This window comes from Dipodomys merriami, unplaced genomic scaffold, assembly GCF_024711535.1.
Source record: "Dipodomys merriami isolate MVZ:Mamm:240054 unplaced genomic scaffold, mDipMer1.0.p SCAF_82, whole genome shotgun sequence".
NCBI lineage: Eukaryota > Metazoa > Chordata > Mammalia > Rodentia > Heteromyidae > Dipodomys > Dipodomys merriami.
This window is the reverse complement of record NW_027206424.1, coordinates 5959494-5971842: the sequence shown is the minus strand read 5'-3', so window position 1 is coordinate 5971842 and position 12349 is coordinate 5959494. Positions and strand designations below refer to the sequence as shown.

At 53.6% G+C, this 12349-nt stretch overlaps 1 protein-coding gene across 4 annotated transcripts in view; it reads left to right on the top strand.

Annotated features, from left to right (window-relative positions):
* Tubgcp2 (tubulin gamma complex component 2) overlaps window positions 1-12349 on the top strand; it is a 26032-nt gene extending 13683 nt beyond the window's left edge. For 3 of the 4 annotated variants that reach the window (XM_070011381.1, XM_070011382.1, XM_070011379.1), the window contains 10 exons: window positions 1731-1876; window positions 2808-2988; window positions 6222-6402; window positions 7671-7843; window positions 7962-8090; window positions 8685-8805; window positions 9223-9366; window positions 10216-10323; window positions 11280-11443; window positions 12062-12349. In XM_070011381.1, the coding sequence (XP_069867482.1) occupies window positions 1731-1876; window positions 2808-2988; window positions 6222-6402; window positions 7671-7843; window positions 7962-8090; window positions 8685-8805; window positions 9223-9366; window positions 10216-10323; window positions 11280-11443; window positions 12062-12206 (1492 nt within the window). In that variant the 3' untranslated portion in view covers window positions 12207-12349. The remainder of the gene's footprint in view (window positions 1-1730; window positions 1877-2807; window positions 2989-6221; window positions 6403-7670; window positions 7844-7961; window positions 8091-8684; window positions 8806-9222; window positions 9367-10215; window positions 10324-11279; window positions 11444-12061) is intronic. The other variant, XM_070011380.1, reaches the window with a different exon arrangement.

The following is a 12349-nucleotide window of genomic DNA, read 5'->3' as shown; positions in this document are numbered from 1 at the left end:
GGGACAGTGCCCAGGCCCCAACTTCAAGCCCCAGGACTGGCAAAAAAAAACAAAAACAAAAAAACACTGCAATCCTGGGCTGGGAATATGGCTTAGTGGTAGAGTGCTTGCCTAGCATGCATGAAGTCCTGGGTTCCGTTCCTCAATTCCACATACACAGAAAAAGCCAGAAGTGGCGCTGTGGTTCAGGTGGTAGAGTGCTAACATTTAGCAAAAAAGCAGCCCAGGGACAGTGCCCAGGCCCTGAGTTCAAGCCCCAGGACTGGCAAAAAACAAAACAACGAATCCTTGCAATCCTCTTGATTGACCTTTTTTTTTTTTTGGGTCCAGCCGTGGGCCTGAACTCTGGGCCTGGGCGCTGTCCCTCAGCTCTTCAGCTCAAGGCTAGCTCTCTACCACTTGAGCCACAACGCCACTTCTGGCTTTTTTTTTTTTCTGCTTATGTGGTGCTGAGGAATTGAACCCAGGGTCTCATGCATGCAAGGCAAGCACTCTACCACTGAGCCACCTTCCCAGCCCTTGATTGACTTTTTAAATTTTTTTTAATGCTGGTCTTGGGGCTTGAGCTCAGGGCCTGGGGGCTACTGTCCCTGAGCTTCTTTGCTCAAGGCTAGTGCTCTACTCTTTGAGCTGTAGATCCTTGGCTTTTTGATGCTTAATTGGAGATTAGAGCTTCATGGACTTTCCTTTCTGGCTTTGAACCATGATCCTCAGATCTCAGCCTCCTCAGTAGCTAGGATTACAGGTGTGAGCCATTAATACCCAGCTGCTCTGATTGCCTTTTAAGTAGAGATTACAAGCAGGAGCCACTGCACCTGACCAATTTAAACTCCATAGAACAGTGTCTGGTCCTGTTGGTGACAGCCTGTGTTGCAAGGGCTGTGCCATCAGCACATTAGACACTCACTCCAAAGTGAGGTTAGATTTATTATTATTATTATTATTGCTGGTCGTGGAGCTTGAACTCTGGGCCTGGGCACTGTTCTGAGCTCTTCAGCCCAAGGCTAGCACTTTACCACTTGAACCATAGCACCCACTTCCAGCTTTTTCTGTGTATGTGGTGCTGAGGAATCAAACCCAGGGCCTCATGCATGCGTGGCAAGCGCTCTACCACTGAGCCACCCTCCCAGCCCCTTATTTTTTGTTTTTTTATTTTTTGGTCAGTTGTAGGGTTTGAACTCTGGGTACTGTCTCTCAGCTCTTCAGCTCAAGGCTAGTGCTCTACCACTTGAGCCACAGCACCACTTCTGGTTTTCTGGTGGTTTATTGGAGATAAGAGTCTCACGGAGGACTGGGAAGGTGGCTCAGCAGTGCTGGCCTTGCATGCATGAGGCCCTGGGTTTGATTCCTCAGCACCATAAGCAGAAAAAGCCAGAAGTGGCACTGTTGCTCTAGTGGTAGAGCGCTAGCCTTGAGCTGAAGAGCTGAAAGATAGCGCCCAGGTCCAGAGTTCAAGCCCCACAACTGACAAAAAAAAAAAGTCTCATAGACTTTCCTGCCTGGGCTGACTTTGAACTGTGATCCTCGGATCTCAGCCTTCTGAGTAGGTAGGATTACAGAGATGAGACATTGGTGCCCAGCAAGTTAGATTTTAACTCACAGTTGAGAACTAACAACAGTGAGTCATGCCTGCCTTAGTGAAGCGCTTCTGGAAGCATGCAGCCAGCTAGCCACCTCCTGGCAGCTGTGCTTGTCCCCTGGTGACCTGAGATGCCCTCCATGACTTCCAGTGAGTTCATGGTCGAGGAGCATGAGCTGCGGAAGGAGAAGATCCAGGAGGACTACAATGACAAGTACTGGGACCAGCGGTACACCGTGGTGCCTCAGCAGATACCCTCCTTCCTGCAGAAGGTGGCGGGCAAGATCCTCAGCACAGGTGAGCGCAGCTGGAGAACTCGTGTCCTAGCTCCTGTGGCCTGGGAAGACTTAGCCAGTGTACTGACCACAGCTTGGAGAACTTGTGCCCTTTTAGCTCCTGTGGCCTGAGAAGACTTAGCCAGTGTACTGACCACAGCTTGGAGAGGTCATGTCCTTCTAACCCTGTGGCCTGGGGGCTGGGAAGGTGGCTCAGTGGTAGAGCGCTTGCCTTACATGCATGAGGCCCTAGGTTCGATTCCCCAGCACCACATAAGCAAAAAGAAAAAAGCTGGAAATGGTGCTGTGGCTCAAGTGGTAGAACGCTAGCCTTGAGCTGAAGAGCTGAGAGACAGCGTCCAGGCCCAGAGTTCAGGCCCCATGACTGGACCCCCCCCCCCCCAAAATGAAACTAACCCTGTGGCCTGGGAAGACTTAGCCACCGTACTGACCACTTGTAGTTCCCATGCTCAGTGGAACCTGGCCTCTTTCTGTCCCTTGACTGGAAGGTTCTGTCTTTGGTTTCTAACTTCTAAAACTGTATCACCGGAGGAAAAACTACCAAGAACCCATGCCTGCTGGGTCAGTTGCCCTGTTAGTCATGCCACACAGGTTAGGATTGATTTAGATACTGGGTGAGTCCCTCAGGGCCTTGCTCTGTTAATTATGAGAGCTGAGCTAGAGTAGAAAGAGTAGAAGATGGTTTAGCAACCTGGTTGTCATAAGACCCTTTTGAAATTATTCCTGGGCACTAGACTGGGAAAATAAAGACATGAAGAGCCACTATAGGTCCCCAGAGTTACTGGCCAGTCCCTTTGGGGACTATGCCTTTGCCTGGACCAAGCAAGTACAGGGCTGTGTCATGGCCAGTGCACTGCTCAGGGTTTGGCAGGGCCTGTGAGACACCAGCCTGAGGTTCAAAGTGACAGTTTGTATCTGCCATCCTCTTTTAGGAAAATACCTAAATGTGGTCAGAGAGTGTGGCCGTGATGTTACCTGCCCGGTAGCCAAAGAGATCATCTACACACTCCAAGAGCGAGTGTACGTTGAGCAGATCGAGAAGGCATTCAATTATGCCAGCAAGGTGCTGCTGGACTTCCTGATGGAGGAGAAGGAGCTAGTGGCACACTTGAGGTAGTTCTTTACTTGGTTACCGTGGGTACCGCTTACCTTCTATGCATGAATAGAATCTGTGATCATGGGGATGAGATTGGAGTGTTTCTCTTAGCAATCCTGTTTTTATTTTGTGAGAGTGGGCAAGCTGCCAGATTGTCTAGCTCATGGTACCATGTGTCCACTGAAGGGTGTGAGATGGACTGTGTGTTCTAGGGACTAGCCATACCTTCTCTGCCACAGCCCAAGTGGTAGTACCGTGTCCACCCCTCAGAGAGCTGCAGAGAACTACCCAAGCCCTCTCTTTTGTGGTGGTTGTGTGGAAGCCTGTGCACAGCCAGTATGCACAGTACCCTCTACCTGTGCAGTGTGCTCAGTTCCTCTCCCTGTGTGATGTGCTCAGTTCCTCTCCCTGTGTGATGTGCTCAGTTCCTCTCCCTGTGTGATGTGCTCAGTTCCTCTCCCTGTGTGATGTGCTCAGTTCCTCTCCCTGTGTGATGTGCTCAGTGCCTCTCCCTGTGCTGTGTGCTCAGTTCCTCTCCCTGTGCTGTGTGCTCAGTTCCTCTCCCTGTGCTGTGTGCTCAGTTCCTCTCCCTGTGTGATGTGCTCAGTTCCTCTCCCTGTGTGATGTGCTCAGTTCCTCTCCCTGTGTGATGTGCTCAGTGCCTCTCCCTGTGTGATGTGCTCAGTGCCTCTCCCTGTGCTGTGTGCTCAGTTCCTCTCCCTGTGTGATGTGCTCAGTTCCTCTCCCTGTGTGATGTGCTCAGTTCCTCTCCCTGTGTGATGTGCTCAGTGCCTCTCCCTGTGCTGTGTGCTCAGTGCCTCTCCCTGTGTGATGTGCTCAGTTCCTCTCCCTGTGCTGTGTGCTCAGTTCCTCTCCCTGTGCTGTGTGCTCAGTTCCTCTCCCTGTGCTGTGTGCTCAGTTCCTCTCCCTGTGTGATGTGCTCAGTTCCTCTCCCTGTGCTGTGTGCTCAGTTCCTCTCCCTGTGCTGTGTGCTCAGTGCCTCTCCCTGTGTGATGTGCTCAGTTCCTCTCCCTGTGTGATGTGCTCAGTTCCTCTCCCTGTGCTGTGTGCTCAGTTCCTCTCCCTGTGCTGTGTGCTCAGTTCCTCTCCCTGTGCTGTGTGCTCAGTGCCTCTCCCTGTGTGATGTGCTCAGTTCCTCTCCCTGTGTGATGTGCTCAGTGCCTCTCCCTGTGCTGTGTGCTCAGTGCCTCTCCCTGTGTGATGTGCTCAGTTCCTCTCCCTGTGTGATGTGCTCAGTTCCTCTCCCTGTGTGATGTGCTCAGTTCCTCTCCCTGTGTGGTGAGCTCAGTTCCTCTCCCTGTGTGATGTGCTCAGTTCCTCTCCCTGTGCTGTGTGCTCAGTTCCTCTCCCTGTGTGATGTGCTCAGTTCCTCTCCCTGTGTGATGTGCTCAGTTCCTCTCCCTGTGTGATGTGCTCAGTTCCTCTCCCTGTGCTGTGTGCTCAGTTCCTCTCCCTGTGCTGTGTGCTCAGTTCCTCTCCCTGTGCTGTGTGCTCATTTCCTCTCCCTGTGTGATGTGCTCAGTGCCTCTCCCTGTGCTGTGTGCTCAGTGCCTCTCCCTGTGCTGTGTGCTCAGTGCCTCTCCCTGTGCTGTGTGCTCAGTGCCTCTCCCTGTGTGATGTGCTCAGTTCCTCTCCCTGTGCTGTGTGCTCAGTTCCTCTCCCTGTGCTGTGTGCTCAGTGCCTCTCCCTGTGTGATGTGCTCAGTTCCTCTCCCTGTGTGATGTGCTCAGTTCCTCTCCCTGTGTGATGTGCTCAGTGCCTCTCCCTGTGTGATGTGCTCAGTTCCTCTCCCTGTGTGATGTGCTCAGTGCCTCTCCCTGTGCTGTGTGCTCAGTGCCTCTCCCTGTGCTGTGTGCTCAGTTCCTCTCCCTGTGTGATGTGCTCAGTTCCTCTCCCTGTGTGATGTGCTCAGTGCCTCTCCCTGTGTGATGTGCTCAGTGCCTCTCCCTGTGTGATGTGCTCAGTTCCTCTCCCTGTGCTGTGTGCTCAGTTCCTCTCCCTGTGCTGTGTGCTCAGTTCCTCTCCCTGTGCTGTGTGCTCAGTTCCTCTCCCTGTGTGATGTGCTCAGTGCCTCTCCCTGTGTGATGTGCTCAGTTCCTCTCCCTGTGTGATGTGCTCAGTTCCTCTCCCTGTGTGATGTGCTCAGTTCCTCTCCCTGTGTGATGTGCTCAGTGCCTCTCCCTGTGCTGTGTGCTCAGTTCCTCTCCCTGTGCTGTGTGCTCAGTTCCTCTCCCTGTGTGATGTGCTCAGTGCCTCTCCCTGTGCTGTGTGCTCAGTGCCTCTCCCTGTGTGATGTGCTCAGTTCCTCTCCCTGTGCTGTGTGCTCAGTTCCTCTCCCTGTGTGATGTGCTCAGTTCCTCTCCCTGTGCTGTGTGCTCAGTGCCTCTCCCTGTGTGATGTGCTCAGTTCCTCTCCCTGTGTGATGTGCTCAGTTCCTCTCCCTGTGTGATGTGCTCAGTTCCTCTCCCTGTGCTGTGTGCTCAGTTCCTCTCCCTGTGTGATGTGCTCAGTTCCTCTCCCTGTGTGATGTGCTCAGTTCCTCTCCCTGTGCTGTGTGCTCAGTTCCTCTCCCTGTGTGATGTGCTCAGTGCCTCTCCCTGTGCTGTGTGCTCAGTGCCTCTCCCTGTGCTGTGTGCTCAGTGCCTCTCCCTGTGCTGTGTGCTCAGTTCCTCTCCCTGTGTGATGTGCTCAGTGCCTCTCCCTGTGTGATGTGCTCAGTTCCTCTCCCTGTGCTGTGTGCTCAGTTCCTCTCCCTGTGTGATGTGCTCAGTGCCTCTCCCTGTGCTGTGTGCTCAGTGCCTCTCCCTGTGCTGTGTGCTCAGTGCCTCTCCCTGTGCTGTGTGCTCAGTTCCTCTCCCTGTGTGATGTGCTCAGTGCCTCTCCCTGTGTGATGTGCTCAGTTCCTCTCCCTGTGCTGTGTGCTCAGTTCCTCTCCCTGTGTGATGTGCTCAGTTCCTCTCCCTGTGCTGTGTGCTCAGTTCCTCTCCCTGTGTGATGTGCTCAGTTCCTCTCCCTGTGTGATGTGCTCAGTTCCTCTCCCTGTGTGATGTGCTCAGTGCCTCTCCCTGTGCTGTGTGCTCAGTTCCTCTCCCTGTGCTGTGTGCTCAGTTCCTCTCCCTGTGCTGTGTGCTCAGTGCCTCTCCCTGTGTGATGTGCTCAGTTCCTCTCCCTGTGCTGTGTGCTCAGTTCCTCTCCCTGTGCTGTGTGCTCAGTGCCTCTCCCTGTGCAGGTCCATCAAGCGCTACTTCCTGATGGACCAGGGCGACTTCTTTGTGCACTTCATGGACCTCACTGAGGAAGAGCTCAGGAAGCCAGTGGAGGACATCACACCCACACGTCTGGAGGCACTGCTGGAGTTGGCCCTGCGGATGAGCACTGCCAACACTGATCCCTTCAAAGATGACCTCAAAGTGAGTGCTGTTTCTAATCACAGCACCCCACTTCTGAGACACTGGATGTAAGCACACAGTAGGGCCCAGCTCAACCCAGCACTGACCAAAAGGCCAAGGACTTGTGCTGTGTGTTCTTCCTCATTCCAGAACCTTCTGGATGCTTCAGCATCTCCTGAGGGTTGGATACGTCAGGTCTCCTGAAGGCTGCTGGCCTGGGGTCCCCGTGTCAGGTCAGGCTGGCCTTGCAGAATGCATGTGGACATGCCCCTGCTCCCGTCCTTGCCAGGGCTTGGGGAGCAGAGTGGGTTCTTTGGCACCTGGTGGACATTGGTCCGTCTTTATTGGAGACTAGTCATGGGTCTGTCTCCTGCTAGTTGATGTTACTGAGAACTCTGACTTCTTTTTTTTGTTAATTAACTTTCGTTAGTTATATAGGGGGATTTCACTGTGTTTATAACATATTCCAGTCTCCCCTCTCCCCTTTCCCTTCCTAAAACAAGCTCAACAGTTCTCATGGTTCGATTTCATCCTCTTCCTGTATCCAGAACTCCAGCTTCTAGTCTATCCTGGCCACCTGTATGCAGTGCTTACTCTAGAAGAATGATTTCAATCCTAACAGACTTGGTTTATCTGATTCTTCTTGAGGCTCAACAGGAGGCATTTAAAAGGCAGCAGTGTTTTTCTCTTCCACTTTAATGGGAGGTGTTGGGGATTGAACACTGGTCTTACACATGCTGGGCAAATGCTCTACTACTGAGCCACCACACTCACAGCCTAACTTTTGAATTCCCACTTAGCTGACTTTGTTGTTGTTATTGTTGGTCATGGGGCTTGAACTCTGGGCCTGGGTGCAGTCCCTTAGCTCTTCAGCTCAAGGCAAGCTCTCTACCAACTTGAGCCATAGTGCCACTTCCGGTTTTCTACTGGCTTATTGGAGATAAGAGTCTCACAGACTTTCTTGCCCAGGCTGGCTTTGAACCCTAATGCTCAGATCTCAGCCTCCTGAGTAGCTAGGATGACAAGTGTGAGCCACCGGCACTTGTTGGTATTTGAATTTTTAAGCTGGCCTCTAATACTTAAGAGTCAGGGTGTAGCTTAGTGGTAGGACACTTAGTAAGTATGCACAGGACTCTGGTTCCATTCCCAGACCCTTAAAAGAAATTCATACCATCTCAGTATTCAGGAACTTTGTTACTTTTCCAACCCATGATGCAGGGGTACGTATAGGTCAGGAATGACTAGTTTTTTCCTCTAAGAATTGGACACTTTGATTTTTCTCCCCCAAGATTGACTTGATGCCTCATGACCTCATCACTCAGCTGCTGCGAGTTCTGGCCATCGAGACCAAGCAGGAGAAGGCCATGACCCACGCCGACCCCACCGAGCTCACTCTGAGCGGCCTGGAGGCCTTCTCCTTCGACTACATGGTCAAGTGGCCCCTGTCACTGATCATTAACAGGTAGCCCTGGGCTGCCCGGAGCCGGGTCTGTGGGACAGCGGCACCTGCATGGTGTGTGGAGGCGTTGTCGCCAGGGCACCCTGTAACTCCCTTCCCCGGTGTCTGACACACCGTGCAGGAAGGCACTCACGCGCTACCAGATGCTCTTCCGGCACATGTTCTACTGTAAGCACGTGGAGAGGCAGCTGTGCAGTGTCTGGATCAGCAACAAGACCGCCAAGCAGCACACACTGCACTCGGCCAAGTGGTACGTTGTGCACGCTTTCCCGTCCCTCCGAGGGTGGTTTCATGCTTAGATCTTTGGAAAGCTGATGCGAGAGTCACACTAGCTTGTGTGCTAGTGTGATGTGTCTGCTTCATGACTTGGGAACATAGCTTGGTACCACGGTTGACCCTGCAGGCGTGGCCCACCCTTAGACCTGGGTCAGTCTGCAGGTCAAAGCCCCTTTCAGGGGCAAAAGCCTCTGCTCCCTCTTCTAAGCATGCAGCGGTGTGTGGGGGCGCCTCAGCTAGAGGTCCTTTGTACATTGGTCTTGGATTAGATGGGATTTGAAGAAAAGGTTGATGGAAAACTTAGTCGACAATTTGATAAGCACAGAATGTGAAGTCTGATGTGGGGTGGCTGCTGGCGTTGTCCCCTTGCCTCCAGGGTGGCTGGTCTGTGCTCCACATGCACTGACTTTGCCGGACCTGTGAGCGTTGGGCTGGCCAGCATGCTTCCCTGCGGTCCTGAGGCAGTCAGCACTGGCGCGCATCAGAGCTGCTGTCTGCTGCAGGAGACCTCCCTGCCAGAGGAGCCACCGTCCGCACATCACCTCCCTGTAACTCTCTGTGTACTCAGGTTTGCCAGCGCTTTCACTCTGCGGCAGCGCATGCTCAACTTTGTTCAGAATATTCAGTACTACATGATGTTTGAAGTGATGGAACCAACCTGGCACATCCTTGAGAAAAACCTGAAATCCGTGAGTTTGTGCTTCCATGCAGGGTAGTATTTGAAAGGCTCTTTGCCAGCCAGGGTGGACTTCACAGCAGTCTCCAGAGCCACACTGTGTCCAGGTGTCAGAGACCGCAGGAGCACGTCTGTAGTCCGCGCCTGCCCTCCTCAGTCAAGGAGGAGGCTGAGAAGATGGCACACAGCCTCAAGTTCATTCAGAGAGCCACTACAAATAGTTGCTTCTTTGTATCATGGTGGATGTGAGAGTTGTTGAGAGAGGGAGAGAGAGACAGTAGGTACATTTGAACCGTGAACTCCTGTGGAATTGAAAGCTCCCCACGGCAGACCTGAAGGCCATGTGCACCTGGTGTCTTCAGCGAACCATTCTGAGAGAACAGTCCTGGGTTACTCTTAACAGTGCTGAGTTTCAGCCCTTTCTCCCCAGGCCTCCAACATTGACGATGTCCTTGGCCACCACACAAGCTTCCTGGACAATTGCTTGAAGGACTGTATGTTGACCAACCCTGAGCTGCTGAAGGTCTTCTCCAAGCTCATGTCTGTGTGCGTTATGTTCACCAACTGCATGCAGGTAAGAGTGGGGCCAGGTGTGGGCAGGTGCAGGGCAGTGCAGCGTGGGGGGGGGGGCACATGGGCAGGCGGGGCAGGGGCAGGCATCTAGACAGAGCCCTGTCAGCATCCCCGCTGCGCTCAGAGCTCCCGGGTCTTCATGGTGAGTGTGTTCTTTCTTGAGGCCCTTTGCTGGGCATGGGCAGAGCTGCCTGCTGCCTCACTCTTCCCACTTCACCCCAGTACTGGCCTCTGTCCTGAGCATCTTCTAAGCCTTTGCTTTTTTTTTTTCTCCCCAGAATTTTAATACCCATTTCTGTTAAGTATCTCTCGGATGCTTGTTGCAATTAGTTACCTTAAAACATTGTGCTGAAAATGAGTGTTGGATGGTAAAGGGGCAGCCAGGGCCATGGGGCTGGGAGGTGCTAGGGGTGGAGTAGGGCACTCTGCAGGTAGCACTTGGGAAAGTGACAGGACGAGGCAGATGGGAGATGTAGGTGGTAGCAGGTTACGGAGGGAAGGGCAGGCCTCTGGACTCCACCCCTCAGGCTCTAGAAGCCATGTTGAGTGCATCCTGGACTCCATCCAGGATTCTATCCCTCAGATATCTAACTTGAGTCCATTCTAGGGGCCCAGAAGCCAGGTTGAGTTTCCAAATAGGGAAACAGCATGGGAAAACCTAGGAAAGTCAATGAAAACACTCTGAAAAGTGGACTAGGGAGTTTGTGAGGGTAGCTAAGGTCCTCTTACCTGAAATCTCCCAGAGATGCTCTCCTGCCTGTGTCTGTCGGGTGCAACTCCAAATGCCTGGTGTTTGTGCAGAGCTGTGAAAGTAACTAACAGAAGCCTTTGTTCATGACCTCACTGCCAGAAATTTACACAGAGCATGAAACTGGACAGCGAGCTGGGCACCATGCTGGGGCCACCAGGGGAGGCTGAGCGGGCAGAGGAACGTCCCCAGAAGGACCCTGTTCGGAAGGTGTGTGGCCTCAGAGTTTGTCCGCTAAGACCGTTTCTCCTAGTCATCCGTGGCACGGCGTCAGCATTAGCACCACTGAGGAGACCAAACCCCTCCCCACCTGGTCCTGCAGGCCCCCCTCCCCCCCGATGGGACACAGACTCCTGAGTTGGGTTCCGTACCGGCCAGAGCAGTGCGTTGTCTGCCTCTCCAGCCCTCTGGGTTCCAGGGTGTCGTACAGCCAACTCTAAGACAAGGGCTGTAGGGGATAGACCCGGGCGTCCTGGAGTTGGCAAGGTGGGCCACCAGCACGGACACGGATTAAAGCAGGGCTTAAGCTGGGTGCGGGTGGCTCCCGCCTGTAATCCTAGCTACTCAGGAGGCTGTGATCTGAGGCTCATAGCCTGGGCAGGGAAGTTTGTGAGACTCTTATCTCACAAACAGTCACAAAAACAAAAAAAAAAACCAAAAACTGAAAGTGGACTGTTAGCCTTGAGCAAAAACTCCCTGAAGAGTGGCACCCAGGCTGAGTTCAAACCCGGGGACTGGCACGAAGCATACACACACACAGTTAAGCAAGCCCCTTCCTGTGTGTCTGAGGCACAGAATGGTAGTGTGGGCCAAAGCCAGGGGAAGTAGGTGGCGGATTCATCCCTCTTTCTGAGAAGTGGTCGGAAGGCAGCATTAGCAAGATAATCTGATGTAAAGAGGGGACCCACAGTACTGCCCTGTTGGGGCTTCCGTCCTGCGCCTGGAGAATCTTCAGATACGGTGGGTGACAGTTGCCTAAAGCACCTCGACATGTCTTGTAGAAGTCTTAGGAGCCATCTTTTATCTCACAAAACTGTCCTGGAACTCATATCCCGGATTCAAAACCAAGGGAAGGAGGAAGACGTGCTGTGCAGCTGTGGGCTCGGGAGAGGCTGAAGCCTGGCTCCTGGCCGCTGGCCGCTCACCCTGCTGGGCTTCGTTTCTAGCACCTGGCTGAGCCCGTGGACACCCCTCAGCTGGCTTCCGGCTTTGAGGCCACCATCAACAACTTTGACAAGAATTTTTCCACTCACCTTCTTGACCTGCTGGCCCGCCTGAGCGTCTACAGCACCAGTGACTGGGAGCACGGCATGGCCAGCGTCATCTCCAGGTGAGTGCTGCCCTCCACCCGCAAGGCTGGCTCCATCTCCTCACCCAGCCCTCCTTCTCTGTAGGCGATGGTGGCTGAGCGCAGAGGAAGGACGCAGGGCTGTAGGCGATGGTCGGCTGAGCGCAGAGGAAGGACACCGGGCTGTGGGTTTCTTTGATGGGTTGGGAGGAGGAGAGGGGACCCAGATTCTGCCAGGAAGGAATGCTGCCCTTGGGAAAGGATCTGTTTATATCTTGGGATCACCTGGGGTACCCTTAGGCCCCCATATCAGTCAGTATTGGGGTGACAGGAGTCTTGGCATCTAGAAGCTGGGAGAAAGGGCTATATCTGTATTGGCAACTGTGCCCTCCTGGAGACAATTCTGCATTCAAGCTTTTAGGTTTCATTGGTTTTCAAGTCACCGTCTCCATATTGTGTGGAGCCAAGGGGCCACCTGAGCTGAGACAGGAGGAAATGGAGGAGGCCATGGGTCAACCTCTGTCATTGGTGCTCACCGGTTTGGGCGACACAGGACAGCTGCGTGGCAGCCCATGGCAGGCGGTCTCCTGTGGGTTGCATCCTGTGGCTACGCCCTGCTCTCTCCAGGAGAGCCTCAGCTTCACTTTCCCAAACCCACAGGCTGGACTTCAACGACTTCTATGCAGAGCGGCTAGGGCGCCTGGAGCGCCTGTCTGCAGAGAGGAGCCAGAAGGCCGGTCCCCCGGCGCCCCTCCTGCGCGGGACCTCGGCTCCGGCGCCCAGGGTGGCCGTCCCTGCTCAGTAGCGGTGACAGCACCGACAGCACGTGGGAGAATTACTTGGGGCCAGCTGGTGCCATGGTGCATGTGGCCCAAGAATTTGTACTGAAATGCTCCTGGAATACATGAGCTGCGTGTTACTACTGCTTAAATATAGTTTGAGTTCCCA